The sequence below is a fragment of the Stomoxys calcitrans genome, chromosome 3 (genome assembly GCF_963082655.1).
Source record: "Stomoxys calcitrans chromosome 3, idStoCalc2.1, whole genome shotgun sequence".
NCBI classification, from domain to species: Eukaryota; Metazoa; Arthropoda; class Insecta; order Diptera; family Muscidae; genus Stomoxys; species Stomoxys calcitrans.
In genome coordinates this window covers 117,059,736-117,084,212 of record NC_081554.1, presented here as the reverse complement: position 1 = coordinate 117,084,212, position 24,477 = coordinate 117,059,736, and the positions used below count along the sequence as shown (strand labels likewise).

The 24,477-nt window shown below is 37.8% G+C and overlaps 1 protein-coding gene and 1 pseudogene across 6 annotated transcripts in view; one reads left to right on the top strand and one right to left on the bottom strand.

Moving 5' to 3' along the window:
* The window catches only part of LOC106083289 (protein WBSCR14 homolog), a 158,629-nt gene that overhangs the window by 118,599 nt on the left and 15,553 nt on the right, over positions 1-24,477 (top strand). For all 6 annotated transcript variants that reach the window (XR_009397631.1, XM_059364902.1, XM_059364901.1 and 3 more), the window contains exons 6-14: positions 2,469-2,601; positions 2,656-2,742; positions 2,811-2,903; positions 2,979-3,483; positions 12,922-14,171; positions 22,855-23,198; positions 23,266-23,508; positions 23,577-23,704; positions 23,776-23,899. Coding sequence is in view for 5 of the 6 variants with exons in the window: in XM_059364902.1 (XP_059220885.1) it covers positions 2,469-2,601; positions 2,656-2,742; positions 2,811-2,903; positions 2,979-3,483; positions 12,922-14,171; positions 22,855-23,198; positions 23,266-23,508; positions 23,577-23,704; positions 23,776-23,899 (2,907 nt within the window). In the remaining variant the exon portion in view is untranslated. The remainder of the gene's footprint in view (positions 1-2,468; positions 2,602-2,655; positions 2,743-2,810; positions 2,904-2,978; positions 3,484-12,921; positions 14,172-22,854; positions 23,199-23,265; positions 23,509-23,576; positions 23,705-23,775; positions 23,900-24,477) is intronic.
* Positions 17,632-21,239, bottom strand: LOC131995715 (protoheme IX farnesyltransferase, mitochondrial-like; annotated as a pseudogene).

The window sequence follows — 24,477 nt, the reverse complement described above, 5'->3', positions numbered from 1 at the left end:
TTCTTAGAAACATAGGAAGTCACTCAGAAATTTTTTGGAGCATGATCTCTCTCTAATATAGAAAAAATCGTTTGCATACATTCAGATATCATACATTCAGATATCAATTCAACACATTGGGAGATACATGATATACATCATATTATTGAGATGTTATATCTATTATTGAATTCAAATCATATGATTCTAATAACTTTTCTAAAGAACTTCTATAAAACTTGCAGCACCACTAAATTGCTTTAATTTTTGTATACCCACCACCGAATATTCTATAAGCAATTTCGTTTTTAGCACATCGAAATATTCATTTCCAGCCATTAAAAATTGAGATATTGAGCTGAAATTTGCCACAAATTCATATTTTTTTCCAAAAGCAGGTCGTCAACACTTGTTGAATTTAGTCCCGATCGAACCATATTTGGATGTAGTGGCCGAATACTTCGATCTCCCAATTTGGGTCTTGAGCCCATAAAAGGCGCCCGATTTCTATGAAATACATAGATATATGGCACATACGGCGAAATCTAAATTCTTGGGTCCATAACAGGCGTATTCATTACGCCATTTCGACGCAATTTGGATCAATGAGTTTTATTAGATCAGATCGAAAACCGTCCCTAATATGATCCATATTAGACCATATTAAGATATTGCTGCCATATAGACCGGTCTACCGATTAAGGGTTCTTCGCCCATTAACGGCTTACTTGTTACTCGATTTCGATTTTGTTCCACGTAATAAAAAAATCCAAACATGGTAAAAAACTTGGATTTGTAAACAAAACAGTAATTATCTATTTTCGGGAAATTGATTATATAGCGTTTATTTCTGGGTGGAAGAACTACAAGGTTTAAGGGAACATTCTTTAGATATGCATGAACATGGTAAATTAAGCCAACTTTTTTTAACTAACCAATTTAAATAAATGTTTTAAATCGGTTGAAAGTACCATGCAATATGTAATTTGTGGTCCAGCTCGGCCATGTCCTAAAAAAGCAAAATTAAAAAAAAAAAACAGTAAACATTTCAGGGAAAATTTTCTTAGAGAAATTTTCTACGGAATATTGTTTTTAAAGAAAATGTTATTGATTTGTTGTCTTTAAAGAAACTTCCAATGTTTTTCACAAAATTTTCATTTAAATTTAAAAAATAAAACAAGTAAAATCGTGCTAAATTCGGCCGGGCCGAATCTAACAAGTCCTCCCCATGGATCGCATTTTCTTTGTCAGTTTCTTTGTCAGTTTCTTTGTCCGGCATCCTTTTATATGCAAACAGAGAATGATAAGAATTGCGTCCTATATAAGCTCAAGAAGTAAAAACAGCAGATGGGTGTATATGGGAGTTATATCAGGTTATGACCCGATTTGGACCAAAATTACTCATACAAAATTGTAGCCAAATCGGAAAAGCATTGCGCCGTCTAGAGGCTCAGATCGGTTTGTATGGCGCTATACCAGGTTATGAACCGATCTGTACCATACTTAGCACAGTTGTTGAAAGTCATAACAAAACACCTCGTACAAAATATTAGCCAAATCGGATAAGAATGCGCCATCTAGAGGCTCAAGATGCCTTAATCTCAGGTCGGTGTATGTGGCAGCTATATATCAGGCTATGAAAAAATGTTGACCATACTTAGCACAATTGTTGGAATACCCACCACAATAACACCCCGGTAGCCGAGTTGGTAGCGTTCTCGGCTTGCCAGTGCGGGGGTTCAGTTCCCACCAGAGACCATGGTCTGAAGCTATTGTGGTATCACAATAGTCTAAAACTTTCTAGGTTAGGTTGAAAAAGAGCTTGCGGATATTAATCCGCCCCATGCCATTATGGACATAAACCTAAGCCAGTAATCGGCTTGTTTTGCGCTCTAAAAACTAAAAAGTTACCTCGAAAAAGAAAATTTGAAGTTAGGAATTCCGTGCTACTTACAAAATCCTTAATTGTTTAACATATCACTCCCCTAAGTTGGTTCATGTCTGGAATTGTGTCCCTATCTAAGTATCGGTGTCTTTTAGCCACGAAAGCCGAGCAATGACATATGGGCTTAAGTCCCTGGATCATATTCGGATTTGATATCGGGAGCTCTAGTACAATTCACTGAAATCGGGAAATCGGATAATAAATGCGCCTTTTACGATCTCATCTTTATCCAAATATGATCCGATTTGGCCCGTTCAAGAACTTAGGTTAGGTTGGCAAGAGGTGGCGGATATTAATCCGCCCCATGTTCGGCACAGATCGGTATTTTTTAATACGCAGGTTAAGTTCTTGAACAACTTAGGGGTTTGATATGTTAAAAACTGAGATACATATTCTGATTTTACAATAAAATAAATCATTCTTTCTTGTTAATTTAACTTTATACAACTTCAATAAATTGCTCAGAATCTGGTGTACTTCAATATCAATTGCGAATGTGTCATCTCTAGTCTATGCAATTTGCTAATACTTTTCTCGTCCTCAGAAAAGTGAATTAGATTTCTTAGAATGGAGTCCTCTAAATGACAAAAGTTTGATGCTGTCAGATGACTGGACTAGTGATACATTATTTTCTGCAATAAATGGCCCCTTTCCATTTCCGGACTCGAGAGAAATAGGTATTTGAATGAAAAATAAAATGACATGGTTAAGCTAAAATGTTTATTTTATAGCTCGCGGTGCTGGCATAGCCGACTTTATTCAGCCCAGCTTGGGACCATTACAGCCGAATTTAGATGACATTGATTTAACCTTTGTGGGCAAGTTACATGTTTTCGAACAGAGCTACATTTCATGATAACATTAAGTCATTTCTGTTTCTTATTAGAATTATTGCAAAACTCTCGATTGCCACCTGTGCCTGAGGAAAACTCCGATGAACTTATTAAAAATGTTGACTATGGATTTTCATCGCTTATGGGCAAGTACTTTAATTACCAATTTTTATTATTTTAAAACAATGTGATTTCGTTTTATGGAATTATATTTTTTTCAGGATCTGAACAAATGGACTCTAGTAATATGATGGACATATCCGCCAGCAATGTGGTTGGTTCTATGCCAAACGTTAGTGAAGATGCCAACATGATGGAATTGAATACTCCAATGAATGCCCTTCATTATAGTGATCTCGAACAGCAGTTTGTAGCACGAGGAAGCAATAACAGCGTCCAATTACTCCCTGTAGCCAACAATCGCAGCAATCCGACAAATCTTCAGGAAATAGAAGGTGGCGATGCTATTATGGGCAATACCAACACGAACACCAACAATTTAATGTTGGCTCAGGTTAACCGTTCGCCCGAACAGCGACAACAGCAAATTGAACCATACGATAATACAGGAACTGGTACTGGGAGATTAGGAAATGCAATGGGAATAATAGACAACACAAGTACGATCTCAAGTAGTGGCAACGTAATGGGACGCCCTAATAACAGTGGCAGTGAGTTTCCAGTTAAGAAGGGACGAATAGCGAAAAGTTCTCAGCGGCCTTTTAGGTAAGTATCGTGCACATGAATAGTCTTTGAAGACTTGTTGGTTAATCATAAAATCTTGAAAGTAGCATCAATGTTATTCAGGCCAAATTTTGTTAACATCGAACCAAAAATATGCTTTTGGCAGAGGAAATAACGATATGACCAACTTTGAACACCTTAGCTATAACTATAACACATATTCTTATTCTCTTGGCTTCAGTCTTCGTTGAGATGGCAACGAATGAACACACGCATGGGTGTACGCATCATTTTTCTGTTTCCAATCTAAAAACAATGTTTTCTTCTGAATCAACGCTACAGGGGAAAGAAAAAGTTATTTAATTTTCTTAATTTTATGTTTACTATTAGACCGGTATTCATAAAACTTAATATAGATTTGCAATAGGTTGATTTGACAGATTTTCTTTATAGAACTGTCAAATAAACCTATTTTAAGGCTTCTTTAGGTTGAAATGGGGGACCTAAGCCTGTAATCGACTTGTTGTGCGCTCTAAATACTAAAAAAGTAACATCGAAAAAGAAAATCTTAGTTAGGAATTCATACAAAAACCTTAATTGTTTTCCATACCACTGGTTTATGTCTGGTATTGTGTCCCTACCTAAGTACCTGTGTCCGCGAAAGCCTAGCAAGGACATAGGAAATGCTCCAACGTTCGATCCTCAGAGAAGGCGTTAATCACCTCTTACGCTGCAAGACTGTTCGTGACTTTACCGTCCTGGCTGTTATTGCCCTTATAGGCAGTTTACTGTCCGTTAAGATGATCTCACTCGACGTTCTCGCGTAAGGACCACACCACCTCACGCATTTCGTGATCGCCCGGATCTCTGCCTGCAGGACAGTATTATGGTCAGTCAGTCTAAAACAGATCTCAGTTCCTGGGTTCTCAATTTAGACCCCCAGGCCCAAACTGTTCTCCAGCTTTGATCTATCCGTGAAAAATTATCTTCCAGATGACACTACTGGGGTTCCGTCAATCGAAGACTGTGCCGCTGGCAGCAGTGCCTATCACTCGATCAATCCCATGGCAGCCGGTTGTACGTACCGGATTGACCCGATGGAATCTTCATCGGCAAGGGCTGCCGCCTCAGTGTACGTGTTCGTCTTTTTTCGTCATGGGAGAGGCACATCCCGGAGTGCCTTCTCCGTATGCTTTTGGTCCGTGCCGGGATTGAAAAGAACCCCGGACCCTGGTTCTGTTCCGTTTGCCAGAACCGCCTTCATCATCGGTCAGTGTCGGTGAGGTGTAACAGGTGCTTGGAGTGGGTACATTTCCGTTCTTGCTCTGGCCTAACTTCGCTACGGGAGTATAGTCATACTGGCTATGTCGCTAGGTGCTGTGCGAACTCAGCCAGCAGTGGGTCACAAGCGTCGCCGTCGTCGCCTTCGGCGTCCTCGTCGTCGGACTATGTGACCCCCCCGACCTCTCCCGTACGGCAATTTATGCAAAGACAGCACCCTAGCCCTACTATTGCCAGGCCAGTGTCGGGAAATGTATCGTTCCTGCAGTTAAACTGCAATGGACTGCGAGGCAAGATTGATGAGATTGTGGATTTTATGAGTCGGAAGAGCATATCGGTCGCAGCGATCCAGGAGACAAAGCTGACTAACACCTGCAGCTTGCACAGTTGTCACGGCTACAATGTGCTACGTAAGGATCGCTCAAGGAATGGAGGTGGGGGATTGGCCTTCGTTATACACCATTCCGTGCAGTATAGACCTATCTCGCCTGCGCTTGACGCTAGTGACCCATACATGGAATGTATGGGGGTAGCAGTCAAGTCTGGTACTGCCGAGATAGAGATATACAACGTGTATATACCGCCGGTTGGCAGCTGTGTCCCGATTAATGGCCAGGCCTACAGCCCCGACATAAGTGGGTTGCTATCTGGCCATAGTCGTCTGGTTCTGGGGGATTTCAATGCACATCACTCGTCATGGCATTCTCCCCTAGGCAACGACCAGCGTGGCATAGCTTTGGCAGAGCAGATAGATAGCTCCACGTTTTGCACGGTGAATGAGGATGCCCCCACTAGGATTACGAGGAGGTGCAGCAGCTCGCCAGACATCTCAATCGCATCCCCTGATCTCCTGAGTGACGTATCCTGGCAAGCCGTCATCTCTTTGGGGTCAGACCACCTCCCCATAATCCTCACCATCGACCGACCACCCGACTTCATAACCTCTGAGCGCCGAACGTTCATCAACTATAAGAAGGCCAATTGGACTGGCTTCAGAGAGTATACCAATCGCCGCTTCAATGAACTGCCACCCCCCTCTGATGTGCTTGTGGCCGAGAGGAAATTCCGAGACATCATCAACGCAGCAGCCGCTCGCTTTATTCCAGCCGGTCGAATACCGCAAGTGCGACCCAATTTCCCGGCGCAAGCAGTGGTACTCGCAGACGAGCGTGATGGGATTCGTGCTATGGACCCCGCTAACCCCAGAATCAGCGAGCTGAATCTGGAAATAAACAGGGTAGTCAACGAACATAAGCGGAATTTGTGGCTGGAACACTTGGAGCAATGTAACTTAGGCACCGGTGCAGGCAAATTGTGGGCCACTGTTAAGTCTCTCTCGAACCCCGGTAGACGGGACGACAGGACCTCAGTCACTTTTGGCGAGTTAACCGTGACTGATCCGAAGAGATGCGCCAGGTTGTTCAACCGTCAATTTATCGTGCATCCCGAGAGAGACAGGGCAAGGAGAAGAGCCATTCGCCGTATTCGTGGTCTCCGAGCCGATGAACAGCCATCACAATTTACCGTGGGCGAAGTTACGAATGTCATCAGTGGCGCCAAATCTTCCAAGGCGTTGGGCCCCGACGGAATCTCTACATTGATGCTGAAGAATCTGGATTTACCTGGAGTTGAGTACCTTACCACTGTCCTTAACCTGTCATTGAACACTCTTATAGTTCCCGATGTCTGGAAAATGGGCAGAGTGATCCCGCTACTGAAGCCTGGTAAAGACCCGAGTTTGGGGGAGTCGTACAGACCGATCTCCCTTCTCTCACCGGTGGCTAAGACGCTTGAGGCATTACTCCTCCCGAGCCTCGTAGGAGAATTTCCATTCGCCGAGCATCAACACGGATTTCGGAGACTGCACAGCACAACAACAGCTTTGCATGCCATCACCACACACATTTGCCGTGGCTTCAATCAACCCAGGCCATGTGATAGGACGGTCCTCGTGGCATTGGACCTATCGAAGGCATTCGACACGGTCAGCCATGCCAAATTATTTGAGGACATCGCCAACACGTCCCTCCAGCCAGGCCTTAAACGTTGGGTCGCGAATTATCTGTGTGGCCGCCAGTCATTTGTGGAATTTAGGGATAAGAAGTCAAAACACCGTAGAGTGAAACAGGGAGTTCCCCAAGGCGGGGTGATATCTCCGGCTCTGTTTAACCTCTACCTTTCCTCCATTCCACCTCCTCCAGACGGCATAGAGATCGTATCATATGCGGACGACTGTACGATCTTGGCATCAGGCCCCCCACCCATTGATGACATCTGCGATAGGTTGAACGTCTACCTCAACGAGCTTGCCTCATATTTCGCTGCAAGAAATCTGAAGATATCCGCCACCAAATCTTCAGCCACACTGTTCACTACAAATACGCGTGAGGTGAATTCTGAGCTGACTGTGATGGTCGATGGAGAATTGATTCCGACCATCAAGTGTCCCAAAATACTTGGCGTCACATTTGACAGCTCCTACACTTTCTCCCCACATGCCACAGCAATCTGCAATAAAGTCAAAAGTAGAAACAAGGTCCTCAAGTCACTCGCTGGCAGCACTTGGGGTGCAGACAAAGAAACCTTGTTGACCACGTACAAAGCAATTGGCCGGTCTGTGGTAAGTTATGCAGCGCCAGTGTGGTCACGTCAGCTTTGTGACACGCAGTGGAATAATATTCAGATCTGTCAGAATGCCGCCCTCCGAACTGCGACGGGCTGCCTCCTTAGTTCTCATGTGGACCACCTCCACCAGGAGACAAAGATCCTACCAGTGCGAAGACATAACTACATGCTGTCTAAGCAATACCTTTTGGGCTGTTATCGCAGAAATCATCCAAATCATCATCTTGTGGATAGATACCCACCGCCCAGAAGCCTTAAGGTAGATCTACATGATCTAGAGCGTGAGGTCCAGCGCTACAAGAGAGAACCTCTAGATCAAGCGGCATATCAAGCGGGTCTGAACAACATTCATGCAGACACGGTAGCAGACGCGTTAACTGGCTACCGGGTGAATGTAGTCCTTGGAGTACGACCGCCACCCATTGCACCCGAAGAAATCGACCTCCCCCGGCAAACCAGAGTGATTCTGGCTCAATTACGTTCCGGCAGATGCAGCCGCCTCAATTCCCACAGAGCTAGGATTGATGCCGACGTGCAAGATGTATGTCCCGACTGTAACCAGGGACCGCACGATACACGTCACCTGTTTAACTGCCCGGCCAGACCCACTCGACTCAGACCCAGATCCCTGTGGACGCACCCCATCTTAGTCGCGGAGTTCCTGGGTCTTGACACTCAACAGAATCAAGCAGACGAAAGATAGTACACAATAAACTGCTACAACAACAACAACAACAACTCGACCTCAAGAGTCGTTTAAGGTATTCGATCGGAAACCTCTTCCATTCCTTTCAGGCTTTCTATCGCTACACAGTGGACCATTTTAATTTTTTTCGTGGCAAAAATCATATCTTTTGAACCAATTAATTAATAAAAACGGCATATTAAAGAAAACTGGCTATGAAGTGAATGTTTGAGATGGGTGCTACGCCTTGTAGGTGCTTAGTTATAACTCATCAAAGTTAGAATTTGTGGAAAAATGGTAAATAGGTGGATTATAACAAATATTTTTATATATTTTATATATTTTTTTTTCTTTTTAAAACTTCAATATTGTAAAATTATTAACTGAAAAATGCTGCCAAAATGTTGTATAGGTCCTCATTTTGCCTTTTGTAATGCTTTAAATGTATTCTATAATCTATATATCTTATAGAATTTGTTAAGAGACTCCTGTGCTTTCCACTTGGCAACGACGGATAGTCAATTACATCTTTGCCATGTGCCAATATTTTATAGACTGTTGGGACCATTTGCTTCTGTGGATACCTTTCCGCTAAAAGTATTGCAGTTTTTGATGCATACTCTCCATATTTTGTAGAATTGATGCTTTCCTTGCAGTTTAAGACATTTAAAATAGTTCCTAATGTTTTTACGATTCGATTGTCAATTCCAGTGATTCTGGTTACTGCCTCATCATTTTCAAAAAATTTCCTAGAAGTGTTTCCATCGTTTGAGTTTCCTTATCCCTACTTGGGATAGTCTACTTTTAGTCCAAGTTGTTTAAAAAAATGCTGTATTTGCTTCTTTCTGATATTATCATTATCATTAGTTGACGTATTTTCATCGAAGTTTTCTTCCTTTTGTGGTAGGGTATACGCCAATTTTTGCAAGAACTCCATACACCATATCCTCGCATGACATACCATATTTGTAGTTCTCCTTGTTTGTAGAATAGTTCAAATTACCGATGTTTTTCTGACACTTTTTACAAATTAGACATTACAATGTTGAGGTTGTTCCTGTTACTTCGTTTACGACATTTCCGTCAACCATGCTCAGATAGAACTTGTAGCTGCATTCAATATATTTCCCTTCTCCAATGTTCAACAATGTGGTCTTAATCTTGCTTATTTGTTGTTCAATATCCTTCACCGTTGCACTTAAGTTTTCCAGATTCCTTTGCAAATTGAAATATTATTGGTCGGCAATAATGCACTGATGAAGGACGTGGATTTTTCCACTGAAGGGAAACGTAGATACTAGCCGCAAAGGAACAACAGTTGCCATAAACACATTTGCGTCCGATGTTGTTTTATCGGAAGATCCACCGGAATGATCCATAGCAACCCCATTTACTGATCAATGTACATTTTTGGGAAGAGTCGCCACATCATTTTCAGGAAGACTCTCCAGCATCCATTGTGAAATCTGTCCATAAGATCCTGCAGGCTGGTTTTCGCAGAGTCTTCCATAAATTCCGTATGCAGTGGTCATGAATCCAATTTGGCTTGCGTAATATGCCTATAAGTAGGTAAAATGTCAACGCCGGGCTGGATTAACACGACGTTGTAAAATTTGTTTTTGGAAAGTTCTAGGTCCATAAACAAGGCCAATGCTTCTTCCAAACTATACTTTTTAATGGGTGTGTTTGAAGGTGTTAGAATACTTTCTCGAATCCTTTTAAAAACGATTTGGGATTGCCTCAGCAACAGATTTTGTAATTGCCCCATTTGTCTCCAGTTTCTTGTGTACGCTGAACTATCCTCCAACTCGTTTTTGATCTTCCTTTTGCTTTTCCGGTTGACGTAGTGGGTATCTCTTCCACCAAAGTAGCCAAGATGATGTCCTCCTTAAGCCAGTCCTGATAGGTTGCGTTGAAACTTTCACTGTTTCGATTAGATTAATCCATTTTATTTTAATTTTTATATAGTTCAGACAATGTTTTGTTTTTACTTTCGTGTCTGTCAATATTTTTGTGTATGCTATCGATTTCTTTTAATGCAGCTTCGGCAAACATTTTTTGCGTGGTTGACTTTCTAAACAGATCAAATAATTTTGAATTCTTTAACTCCGTGTTTTCAGTTCTTGTAGCGCCAACTATCACTCATAAACTAATCCATGGATTATGTTTACTTGCCACTATACAGTATTCAGTAATAAGTACCTTTTTGTATTGGTCTGTAAATGACGTACTTTTTGACAAATGCGTACCTTATAACTTATTAGGTAGCTTTTTGTCGATCTTTAGTCTGTAGGAGGATATTGGGATCAAATATCAGCATAGGTTTACAGGTAATTTACAGATTTACCGTAACTGAGGTATACCTACTGAGTCACTTTAGCAAACTTTTTGAATTATGTTAAGGGACATTCGTATTTTGAAAATATGGCGAGGGTTATTTTTTATTTTCCATCAAAGTTGAAAAATAGCGAAGAGGCGTTCACTTGACTGAGTGTTCACTCTACCCCGACTAGAAACTAAAGGAACTTTTAAAGCGTTTAAATAATAAAATTCAGTGCAAAATATAGTTATATATGACGCGAAATATAATTATATCTGACGCCATAGCTTTTTGGATATAATTATATGTAGCAGATATAATTATATCTATTGCAAGATTGTATTACATGTAGTTCCATATACAATTGTATGACAGATTAAATTTGATTTAATTTGATCCAATTTTATCTGCTAATAGATATACTAAGATCTGACCATATCAACTCTTTTTATTCGAATTATTATAAAATGTTGTATACGATATGGTTTATATTCCATTTCCATGAAAAACAGAAGAAAATTGTTCCAAGAACTTTACGAATGCGATTCATGGTGGAGGGTATTCAACAATCGGTCCGGCATTTGTGGCTACGTTGCAATATCGTAATAGGACACAACATTTAAACAAACGGTAGAATCAGTAGCAATTTATGGAATTTAATTAAAAACGAAATTCTCAAATTTTTTATTAGGTAGAAACTGGGCCATATATTTTATATCCCCGAGTAGAAAAAAGTTGATATGGTCAGATCCAATTATATTTGGCATCAGATATAATTGGATCCGAAAAATTTGTGTGCATAATTGATATAATTAGATATAATTAGATACCATTTTGATATAATTAGATACCATTGTATCTCGAATTTGTCCGAGATATAAATTGATCCAATTATCTTAAATTAAACGAAAAATTGCGTTGTTTTTTTACATTTAAATGTAGTTGTTTTTTGTTAAACTCTTATTTTCCACTGCTTTTTTAATATTAATGCTAACTTTTTTTTTGCCGCGAGTGGGGTTTGAACATGGGTCCTCTCGTTTGCTAAGCCAACCACTTGCTTATGATGTGCGTGACTCAAGGTAAACAAATACAATTGGTCCATTGTTATAACAAACATCATCGTCGATACTCCTTATTTTTTTTTTTTTGCCTACTTTTGGAATTTGAGTTTACTCTTACTCTTTGGGTTGCACTCACACCCAACATATCGTTCACATGTAGAGTATTGAGCCCATAAATGGGGCGTTTTTTTAATCCAATTTCAATGAAATTAAGAACAATGAGTTTTGGTAGACCCCTACATATTTTTGATAAATGTGGTCTAGGTCGGACCATATTCAAATATAGATGCCATATAGATCGATCTCCCGAAATTGAGTATTGAGCCCATAAAAGGAGCATTTTTCTTCCGATTTCGATGAAATTTGAAACTCTGAATTTTTGTAGACCTCCAGGTCGGACCATATTTGGATAGTGCTGCCATATAGCTTTATTTCAATTCGGTATGGGTAAATTCCTTTTGGGTAGTGCCCATCGCAACACGAAAAAGTTGATTTGCAGAAAACGCATTTTAAGATTTAATTTCAAAAAAAATTTATACAAATGAATTTAACCTTAACTCGAAAAATATTTTTTTTTTATTATGTCAAACCAAAGAAATTTTTAATAAGTTTATAAAAACAGATGTTATTTCCCCTTCATTGCATTAAAAAAAGTTTATTTCTCTAGGCACAGAAAAAATTTAAGTTTTTATTCATTAATTTTCAACTTTTGGGCTATTTGCTTTAAACCTATGGAGTTATGTATCAAATCTCCTTTTTTTAACAGCATTTTTTTGGGAAAAAATTTTTTAATGAAATATTTCAAGATATTGTAGCTTTAATTAAATAATTTATTGTTATAAAATTTCGAGAATTGATTTGAACATTATTGTATGTGTATACGTCAAGCGCTGGGGTCCTTTATGGGCAATATCTGCTTTTGATTTTGATTCTTATAATGATCTTTAAGCAATTTGAATTTGAATTTAGCAGGGTCCGTTTTGAAAATAAAACTCCCATATATCACATATTACCAATTGTTAACGCAATCAATCACATATTGATAAAATTTAAAAATTAAAAAAATATCTCACGTTTTGAGAATGGGAAATTTTGTTAGCAAAATGCAGAACACTTTCGTTTTTCTAATGTAAATATATTATTTGTTCTATAATTTAACATAAAATGTACTTCTACTTTAAAATACTGAATGAAACAAAATTGAGCTTTTTGTAGCGCAAGATATACATATATATAGCATATCTCTTTGGATGTAATTGTATATAGGATCATATATAATTATATATGATTGGATATGGCAGATCCATTTGCATCTAATTAGATCCAACTATATCTTATTCGAGATATATTTGGATCTGACCATATCAATTTTTTTTACTCCGGTCGTTCTATAATCGGAATTTTACTAATTTTGCATGTCGAATCTATTAATGTCAAACTTATTTGTACACTTTGGTATCATGGAAATGTACAAAAGCAACATTTTTTTAACGTTCTTACTTTTTCAGACGGGAACCACACAACTATGACAAAGCGCAACCAACTTTGCATCAGACTAGCATCTATCAGCAAATGTTAGCTGAACATCACAAAATGCTGTCTACTAATATACAACTTCAAACTTCTGTCTACCAACAACCAAATCAACAGCAGCAGCAGCAACAACATCATCAAAGTTCAAGCAATACTTATGCGCAGTCGCCTCAACAATACCCTACGAATTTATTAAACACTTCCACGAATTTTGGAACGTCTTCAGAAGGTATCAATAGTGGTGGTATGGTAATTAGTGGTTCCGACAACTCCAGCTCGTCTAGTAGTAGGGGAGCATACGGTATAATTAATACACCAGGTGGGCAAATGAATGCTGATTGTCAATCGGGTAATAACTTATTGCACAGCATAAAAATCGAAGTACCTTCCTCGGAAGTACGCAGCATATATAATGTAGCGCAGACTTCGGACGGTTTCGTTAATAGCAATCAGTACAAGCCCTACACGGGTAACTTTAAGAAATCATCATCCACTGGTTCATATATAAATGTACGAAGTACCGGGCCTAATGGCAATCAACTCTTTATACAGCAACAACAAGAACGCAATGCTTCCGGGAATGAAACGGCCGGAACCATACACGCACATTCACTACCACCTACTTTGGGTCTACATTTGCCAGCAATTACGAATGTAATTCGGACACAGCCACAGACACAACCACAGCAAAGATCTGCTCAATTGTCGCCTTCTGACATGCAAAAGCAGCAATCTGGTCAACGCATTCTACCTCCACAGCTCAATATTAGCAAACAGAATCAACAGGCCTCAGCACAAGGCAGTCTTCAAAATATTTTATCCTCACAACAGCACCAACAGCAGCAACAACTGCAGATAACACAGTCTATATTGACCAACAATGCAGTACCCAAAGAAATTTATCGTTCAAATAGTTTGCCGTTGAATGTTTCTCTGCAGAAGTTGGACCCCCGCTTAAACCAACAAGAAGGCAACTTTGCCATGCCCAAGAGTCACATTTCCAAGGCGAATAAAACTCGCAATAGAAGTAATTCGATTCACCAACATATGATGCAGTCCTCGGCATCCACATCTACAACATCGAATGCAATGGTTGTCGGTAATAGCGGTTTATGTGGTGTTACAGCCAATAGTGGCTATCTAAACCTCAATTTCAATGCTCAATTACAAAGCGCCACCAGTGATCCTATGCTAAATAGTACCTTAGCGCAGCTTTTGACGACAAGTAAGTATATGCTCAATGCTATGTTTAAGCGTATTAATTCTTAGCCAAGCTCCAATTGCCTTGATGCTTTTAAGATCACGCAAAACCCGAAAAAGTAACACTTAGTGCCTAGTGCATTTTTAGATAGTTGTTGTTACTTTTTGCCAGTTTGATTTTTTTAGAAATCACAATTTAACTGTCAAAATTATATAAATTTTCCCACAGACATTCCATTAAAGAACAGGAAATACTTCTCTCATATCAATGAGTGCTGTCCGACTAAGTTTAAGCTCTGTAATCAGGAATCAATTTTTTGCGGAGTCGGAATGACATGCTTCTTAACGACACCTCTTCGTATCGATTTTTTATAGTTATTATAGACTGTGGTTATATATTATCCTATAGACTTTGAAAAGTCTGTAAAAGGTGATTTTTTTAGCTATTATCGTTTTGGCAACACTGGTTTAAACAGCTTACGCACGTGTCGTGTATTTAGTTTCAGGGTCAGTCGACTTTTTGTGTAAAAATGTCGAAAAGTCAAAGTTGACTTTCAATGATTAAAAAGTCGAATAATCGATTTTGAAGTCGAATGGTCGAAAAAAACTGTACAGAGATACAACTTTGGCTTTGCTATTTTTGTTGCTAGTTGATAGGTAAGAATTGTTTCCAATTCAAATGGAAGATCGGTTTATATGGCAGCTATATCAGATTATGAACCGATTTAGATCATACTTAACACTGTTGTTGGAAGTTATATCAAAAGACCTCATGCTTGGATTGGGATGGATTTAAACCTTACTTAACACAGTTGTTGGATGTCATTCCAGAACGATATGTGCAAAATTTCAGCTAAATCGGATGAGAATTGCGCCCTCTATAAGCTATAGAAGTCAAGACCCAAGATCGGTTTATAAGAAGAAGTATTTGTGCAAAATTTCAAACGCCTAGATTTACTCCTTCGAAAGTTAGCGTGCTTTCGACAGACAGACGGTTGGACGGACAGGCGGAACGACATGGCTAGTTCGACTTAGAATGTCATGACGATCAAGAATATATTGGGTTGCCCAAAAAGTAATTGCGGATTATTCATATAGTCGGCGTTGACAAATTTTTTCACAGCTTGTGACACTGTAATTGCATTCTTTCTTCTGTCAGTTATCAGCTGTTACTTTTAGCTTGCTTTAGAAAAAAGTGTAAAAAAAGTATATTTGATTAAAGTTCATTCTAAGTTTTATTAAAAATGCATTTACTTTCTTTTAAAAAATCCGCAATTACTTTTTGGGCAACCCAATATATACTTTATGGGGTCTTAGACGAATATTTTGAGGTATTAGAAACGGAATGATTAAATTAGTATACCCTCATCCTATGGTGGAGGTTATAGAAATTAGCTGTATTGGTTTTGAGATAGCGGGGTGGTTTGATATACAAATTCGCCAATTTTAAAAACCTTTATTAATACCTTTATTAATACTCTTAATAAAAATGCAGGAAATGATTTTATCTTGATGACAAAAGTTTACGAAAACTTGTAGGAAATAGAAGTATCTTACTCAGGAAATTTTAGAAATTTATAATGCCAAATTTTTTCAAAGTTGGCTTTTTGATAAAGCCGAAAAGTCGAATTTTGCAAAAAAAAAATTGACTTTTTCTATTTTGATAAAATCGAAAAGTCGACTTTTCCTCCCAACTTAGGACCCCTATGAATCGTCGTACAAACCAACAACGCTTGCAAATTATTGAATTTTAATTTTAAAATGCGTGCTCTGCTAAGAAAGTTCTCCACGCGCTTCTTCCATTTTAAGACGAAACTGATTTTTGGCTCAATGGGTACCTAAATAAGCAGAATTGCTGATTTTGGAGTGAAGATCACCCAGAAGCATTGCAAGAGCTACCAATGCTTCCAGAAAAAGTCACACTTTGATGCGGTTTATGGGCTGATGAGAGATGATGCGAATCGTGACATAACTGTGAATGGTGAGCGCTACCGTGTGATGATATCCAACTTTTTTTTGCCTAAAAGCTTGACTTGCATGACATGTGGCTTAAACAAGACGGCGCCACATGCCATACAGCACGCGTCACAATGGACTTATTGAGAGGCGAGTTTGGTAAACATTTTATTTCACGTTCGGGACCAGTCAATTGGCCGCCTAGATCGTACGATTTAGCGCCTTTAGACTATTTTTTGTGAGGCTATGTTAAAGGTCATGTCAATGCAGAGAAGCACGCTTCAATTGACGCATTGGAAGACAAAAGTGAACCAATTATTCGTTAGATACCAGCCGAAATGTTGGAAAGAGTATGCCAAAATTGGACTAAGCGGAAGGACCAATTGAGGCGCTGTCACGGTAAACATTTACATGAAATAATCTTCGAACATTAAATTATATGGACCTTACTACCGATTCAAATAAAGATTTCATGCATTTTTCTGAATTTTATGTGTTTGTTTTTTGAAAAACTTTCCTATAGCTCGTAAAAAATTGCCCTTTATATACACAGTTCAAGAAAATGTATCTATTTTTATGTATATTTAGGTTAGGTTGAAATGAGGGTGCCGATATTAGTCCGCCCCATGCCACTATGGACTTACACCTACCTAAGCCAGTCATCGGCTTGTGGTGCGCTCTAAAAACTAAATAGTAACCTCGAAAAAGAAAATTTTAAATTAGGAATTCCGTGCTACTTACAAAATCCTCCACCTAAGTGCCGGTATCTGTTAGACGTGAAAGCCGGGGAATGACATAGGAAATGTTCCAACATCTTATCATCTCACATGCCCTGCACATGCTATCATTTGCCGTACCGATTTTGCATTAGTGAGCTCTTAGTCCAATCTCTCCCTTTATGATACCAAAAGCTATACTGAACTTCTTCTTGCTTCCTTTCAGTAATAGCTTCGTCTTCTCACGATCTGGATTTTCGCCGTCCTACCAACTGTTTCGCTGTTCCACAGGGTTACATGCGCATTCGTCGCCCACGCCCTTAACTTGGACTTCGTCGACCCGAAAGGCTTCGGGTTAACCAAGTTTATTGACGGCAGTCCTCCGGCCTTTACTGTCAATTCGTCTGCCCTTTCATTCACCCTTACTCCGTTATGGCCCGGCACCCAATCTCTTCTTGCACTGCATGACTGTTCGTTCGTGACCTTATCGTCTTGGTTGTTATTGCCCCTATGGTCATTTTACTGTCCGTAAAGATGTTCATTCTCGACGCCCTTGTGTTTGCTCCAGACCACCTCACGGATTCCGTGGTCGCCCGCGTCTTTGGATTATGGTCAGGCAGTCTAAAACAGATCTCAGTCCCTGTGTTCTCAATGTAGACCCCAGGCCCACTCTGTCTCCAGCTTTGATCCATCCGTGTAACATGATCTTCCAGATGGCAATTTATTTACATTTACTATAGTTACATTTATTTTAATATATTTAAGCAGCAACAATTGTGTTAAAAGTAATTCGATGTCCATAAATTATGTTGTTTAAAGTGACGTTTCTGACGGCGAAGTACTTATTTGCGATAAGTTAAATTTAAGCATACTCGTAATGTTGTTTTCTGAAAAGTTGTTCGGTTCAATTTCTTTAGTGTTCTTTGGGATATACATACCACGTTCCTTGTTAACCAAAGGCGAAATCATAAGCACAGGTAGATGAAGAAGTGAAAACCGGAATAGTTTTCGGGAAGAATGCATTTCTGTCAAATTCCTTCCAAAGTGAACAACAGAGCTTCCAAAGTGAACCAATAATTCGTCATATTCATTATTGGCACTACGCTTAAAGGTAATATAATTACAACAGAGCTGGATTAGTGACAGTCATTATTTTATATCCTGCCTGGGAATAGTTGGACTTTAAGTTCCACGATAACGCATTAAAGTGTGGGAACTGCCAGGCATATGACAATCTTGCCAAATTGTTACCTCCATGTCAATAAATCCGCAGCATCCAGCCCGACCAATTAAGGGTGTTTCGGTTTCTACTGCCGATCTAATTCATGTGTTTAAAATAGATACTCTCCTCATTGGTGTATATATTAGAGATATACGCATGAGTGATATTTCATTCACGTTCACGAGAAAAAAATGTTACTCACGCACAACTTTTTTCGATTTGTTCAAAATCGAAAATTGTCAAAATTTTTCTATTACTGTGAAATTGGTAAATATAACTAAAAATTTTTTTATAAATTGTGGTCGCTACTAGGTGCAGGAACTGGCCCGTCGCCAGTGACATTTAGTAAAGTCAGAGCTGAATTTTGTACTGCTTGCCAACACATCATTCATAGGCCGATCCTAATATTGCAAAGCTTTCCAAATTCGGTTGTGTTTGCGAATATCTTAGTTTAATAATGTTAGTTTTGGCGAATCGGCTTCAGTATTTTGAAGAAATTTTTACAATACATCTACGTTATGCTTAAATGATGATTAAAATCGATCAAAAATCTGTTTTTGATGGAAAAGATGTACGTCTTCATAGGCCCTAAAATTTTCCTAATTTATTGGAGATAAAATAAGAAAAGTTCGTAGAACTAGAAATCAGAAATATGCGATTTCCAAATAATTGGAGATGTAAATTTTTTTCTTTGCCCAAATTTGTTTGTATTTGTACTCGGATAATGCAATAAATAAATAATTGATGTCAAATAACCTTACGACAACCGTAAGTGTAATATAAAACTGACTCTCAAAGATAAAAGTCATGGTAAAAATATTATTGTAGAAGAAAATCAATAATTCAAAAAATATTTTACAAGTATTTCATTATGTCCAACACTACGGTCAAAACCTACAGAACTAATAAATTTCTACTAAAGTGTGCTATTTTACGAGCTACAGGAAAGTTTTTCAAAAAAAAAAACACATAAAATTCAGAAAACTTCATAATATCCATCAGTTTAGTCCAATTTAGACATACTCTTACCAACATTTCTGCCGGTATCTCACGAATAAATGCTTCAATGTTATCTTCCAATGCGTCAATTGAAGCGGCCTTGTCTGTTTAGACATGAGCTTTAACATAGTCCCATAAAAAATAATTTAAATGCGTTAAATTGCCGGATCTAGGCGGCCAGTTGACCGGTCCCGTACGTTAAATAAAATGTTCACCTAACTCGCCTCTAAATAAGTCCATTGTTACGCTTGCTGTGGGACATGTGGCACCGTCTTGTTGAAATCACATGTCATCTTGCATTTTGGGCAAAAAACAGTTGGATATCATCTCACGGTAGCGCTCACCATTCACAGTTACGTTACGTTTCTCATCTTTTTTGAAGAAGTACGGTCCATAAACCGGACCAAACTGTGACTCTTTCTGGATGCAATGGTAGCTCTTGCAATGCTTCTGGCTGATCTTCACTTTCAAAATCGAAAATTCTGCTAATTTACGTACTCATTGAACCAGAAATAAGCTTCGTCGCTGAACACTGGCAGTCGCGCGATAAACTTTCTTAACAGAGCACACATTTTGATGATAAAATTTAATAGTTTGCAAGCGTTGTTCGTTTGTAAGACATAAAAGAAAAAGACGACAAAAAAATTATTTTTTGTTGTAAATACATTGTGGTTCTGGAAATATAAAGAATATTTTTTAAAAAATTTTTACGAATTTTTTTTTAAAAAGTTTTAAATTTTTTTTTATATTGTTGTTAAAAAAATTTTAAAAATTACTACTTCAATATAAGTGCTCTAAATTATGAATATTTGAAATTTCACCCAAATTGGGCAGGGGAATCGAGAGTCAAGCGTTAAGCGGTTAAAATATTGTCTTTAAAAATATTTATTGAAAATTGTATATGACAAAAATTTTTTGGAAAATGTTTTTGATTGAAATCATGTTGTCGAAATTGTTCGAAATCTTTCTTATAGAAAAATTATTTCGAGGAAGCCGGGCCGGAGCAACATTTTGCCTTCAGACAACATCTCTTTCAAATTTTAATTTTACATAGAAAAAAATTTCATTTTGTATTTTATTTTAAAATTTTTGATTTTGTTTTTCTTTCTATTTGGGACATAAAGGAATAATAAAATAACTTTGAAATTGTTTAAGTAAAATGTAGTGTCGCAAAAAGCATTGAGCTGGCACAAAAAATGTTATTGAATTTTTGGCTTTATTAAATAATTTCGAGGTAGCCTGGGCAAAAGTTTGTCTTCAGAAAGTTTTTCACTGGAATTAAGCCTTTAGAAAAAAAAAAAAAACATTAAAATGTAGTCTTTAAAAAAATTTGTATTAACATTTTGTGTTTGGGAAAAATTGTTATGAAATTTTGTTTTGAAAAAAATAAATTTGAGGGACTGAAGAGAATGTTATGCTGAATAATTAAACTTTGGTCTTTAGGAAAAATTGTGATGAAGTTTTGTCTATTAATATTATGCCGCAAAGTCCATTGAAAACGTTTCATTAAAATTAAAAAAAAAAAAATTATAAAAATGTTGTACTTAAGAAAAATAATTTTAAGGCGGCCCAGGTCTCATTAAAATTTTGTCTCTCTAGAATATTAAAAATATGCAAAATTTGTCATTCTCAAAATTTTACTAAAATTTTGTGTTTAGAATTAATATATTTTTTTCCATAGACAAAATCATTTTGAGCGTGGGGGCTCTAGCTTCTGGTACATATCAACATATATTGTATTAAAATGCTTAAACCTAAGGCGGCTGTAGAGCCATTAACACCATAATAAAGAATGCATAAACCGGCAATACCAAAGACAATTGTGAATCCCATCGCATATAGAGGGGTTACTTTACCAGTTGCTATAACACGACTTTTAGTCCAGGACATTTGGGAATCAAAGGGAACTTCATGAAATTGATTGATAAAATTTGCTGAGGCAGATACAAGACCTGTACCAACTGCACACAAAAAACTATGCTGCATTAAAAGGTGCTGGCTCTTCTGCATAACCCGCCATGGATGTTATAGCAACAACTGTTGTTAATCTAAACTTAGAAGGATTTTTGTATTGGACAAGGAGCTGACATTTTTCTACACAAGGGCTTGGCTCCCATACTTTATTTTCTTCGTTATGGGTACATCGAATTCAGTGCTCTTGTTTTTTAACTACTCTGTGCCGCTGCAAAATTACGCACATATGACGAGTTAAAATTACCATGGAAGAAAATTGTATACGATGGCCTTATTTTAAATAACTTAAACTTATTTGCGAGTTATACCTAAAAAACATTTATACTGATTCTGCATATTCTTGGTGTGTGTTGTGTTGGCGTGGTTTGCCGTGTTTTATTTACCAGTCTAGCGGATTTGCTATCTTATGGATAAATAAAATGGTCTTCCCGCTAAAAGCTTAATACTTTAACGTTGGCAGCACTGAAACCACATCTGGAATAATTAAATATCAACAAAACAAACAAAATAAGTAATTTTAATTTGAAATAAATGTTTCTCGGGATTCATTAATTTGATTTTATTAAAATCCTAGGCAATTTTGCCACTTCCGAATGATTAATCAGTGAATAAATATGTTGCGTTCTTCCTCATTTAGTTTTGTCTTTCAAATTGAATGATAGCACCACATGTTTTAATAAACGACGATAAGATTAGCCGCTTAGCTAAGCTGGGATAGCATTTTTCTCAATAGAAACTAAGCGAGAAAATCCGCTTAATGGGTAAATAAAACACCGCTGTTATATACCTAATAAATGTCGTAAGCATTAATGACGGTTTAACCACCGCTGATTTTTTTTATGTTAGTGCCGAGATGTGTCTTATGTGTCTGTTTGTAAAATTTTCCAAGAATCTAAATTAATGCTTTTTTACTCTTTTTCCACAAATTTTTACTCCTTTTTCGCTTTTTACAATTTTTGTTACGCTTTTATTGGAAAATTGTTGGCATCACTGATTGCAGCTGAAAAAAAGTTTGCCGCGAAAAAAAACGTTGCCACATGAACTAAATGCTGTTCGTCATACACTAAGTGTGTTCGTATGCTTAAAAATATGTGCAAACTTGCGGAAGTGTGGGAGAGAAATTTGCAGCATCGAACAACTGCTTTATGAAAACCAGCTGTTAAGTTCAAATTAAATGCAAAAGAAAGTAAAGTCTGTTCTTCCTCTCCTTCAAATGTTTACTGGAAAGTACATGAAACCCTTTCCAAATGATTGAATCGCTAAAAGCGAATTATAGCATTGACATCTCTATATTGAAAAGAGACGCGTGCTTGATTGTCAGACGTCTTAAGCTAGAAACATGAAATTTTGCATGAATGTTGGTCTAAAGTCGTAGGCGCGAGATATTGCAGGATTTGGGGATATTTATACGTTTAGGAACTAAAAAGTACCAAAATGTACGAAATGGTGAATTGTGATTTCGGGTTCAAATTAAGGAAATTGAAAGAAAATTAAAGAAATAGTACGTTGGTACCGCAATTGGTTCTATTTGGTACGTTCTTTGCTAATTGAGCTAGATCTATAAATTTTGGAAATATAGTTTAAAAGGTACTAAATAGGTGAACTTTGCATAAAACAAACGGTTTGAGGTAGAACTTCGAAATTCTGTTTAAAAATTGTTGTTGCGAAATAAATGGGATAAATAGAGAAAATATGAAAAATATTACATGAGGAAAATCAGGGATTTGAAGTTATCATCCATTTTCGAGAAACTTAAATTCATCTGAATTTCGTCTATTCATTGCAATTTCTTTTAACATTTAAAAAAAAGATTGAACTCTATTGTTTTGTATCTCATTTAGATTCCCGCATGTCGACATTAGGAAAGCAACAGAGTGTTTCCACAAGTGCCATTTCAACAATACAGAGCAATGCAACACAGCCATCGTTACAGATGCAGGTAACACAACAAACGAATGTACAAAACAAAGTTAGTGCCAGGGCAGGACCAGCCCAACAACAACAACATGCTTCTCCTCCCTCACCTACGTTAGCAGCTAATAGTCCCTCGTCAGTAATGCAGCATCAGTCCCAGCAGCAGCAGCACATGCACCCGCATCAGGCTGTGCATAAATCGCCAAAGAAATCCACTTCACTACCAACGCCGATAGCTGCATCGATGCTATCCAGTCCACCTACGAGCAAAGTAAATTTTTAATAAAAATAAAATGAAAACTCATCACCAGACATAACGTTTTTCTTTATCTTGGTAGGTGCTAAGTTTTCCCTTGACGGCCAATTCGCAAAATACTTGTTCAACAAATTTAAGTTTGTCTCCAGAATCATTTCATGATCAGGATTCTCCTTTGTCTCCAACACATAGTTTGAAATATCCACGCGATAGCCAACGACGAGCCGGTCATATACATGCCGAACAGAAACGACGGTACAACATAAAAAATGGATTTGACCAGTTGCACGATTTAATACCCCAACTTCAACAGAATAATGCTAAGGTACTTAGAGCTTTCGGCTTGTAGACTAATAATGTTTTACCGTTTCTGTACACCATTTTACTTCACAGTTAAGTAAGGCAGCAATGCTTCAAAAGGGAGCTGAACATATCAAACATTTGCGCAACGAACGCAACGTTTTGAAGGAGCGTATGGATGCATTGCGTATGGAACGAGATGCTTTGAACAATTCCTTGACGTGAGTTTTCCAAATCATTGAAATGTTCTAAACATATTTAATTTCTACATCATATTGATTTCTCTCTTTAGTCACCTTCATTCGATTTTACCGGCTAATGGTGCACCAGTTACTAGACAGGGTACAGAACACGTCAGACAATTGTATGAACAGTATGTGCGCACTCGAACACAGGATAATTGGAAGTTTTGGATTGTAAGTAAATTGGTTTCTACAATATATTAGGGATTGAGCATAAAATTACCTCTGTCAAAACAAAACATGTTCCTTAATTCAAAATTAAGGGACTGACTTGAACTTTTGCAAATTAAGAAGCCTACCGAAGCTTTACTTCCAATTCTGATGTCATGATTTTTACATTGGGATATGATAAACATAATAATTATTGGTAGACATTTGTAAAATATAGAAATAACTTTTTCAGTTGTCTTATAAAAAATGCTTCGTTGAGGATTGTTTTATAAATTGGTCTTACGCGTACCCTACTCTAATAAGTTATTAGCTACCATGGATTTAGTTAATTAAATGAAATTTACTATGGAGAATACCATGGCTGATCACATCGCGAATATGAAAATTCTCCTTGAGAAGCTGGAAGAAATTGGCGAGTGATTTTCCAAACGATGGGTAGTTGACGGTACACGCTGTTAAAAAAAAATTGCTGAAGGAATACTACCGTCAAGCGAACCAAATTCCGTATTGAAAACATTCAAGTCAAGCAGGATAATTGTAATGAAAAGTGGTGTCACTTCTTTATACCCTTCACCATAAGA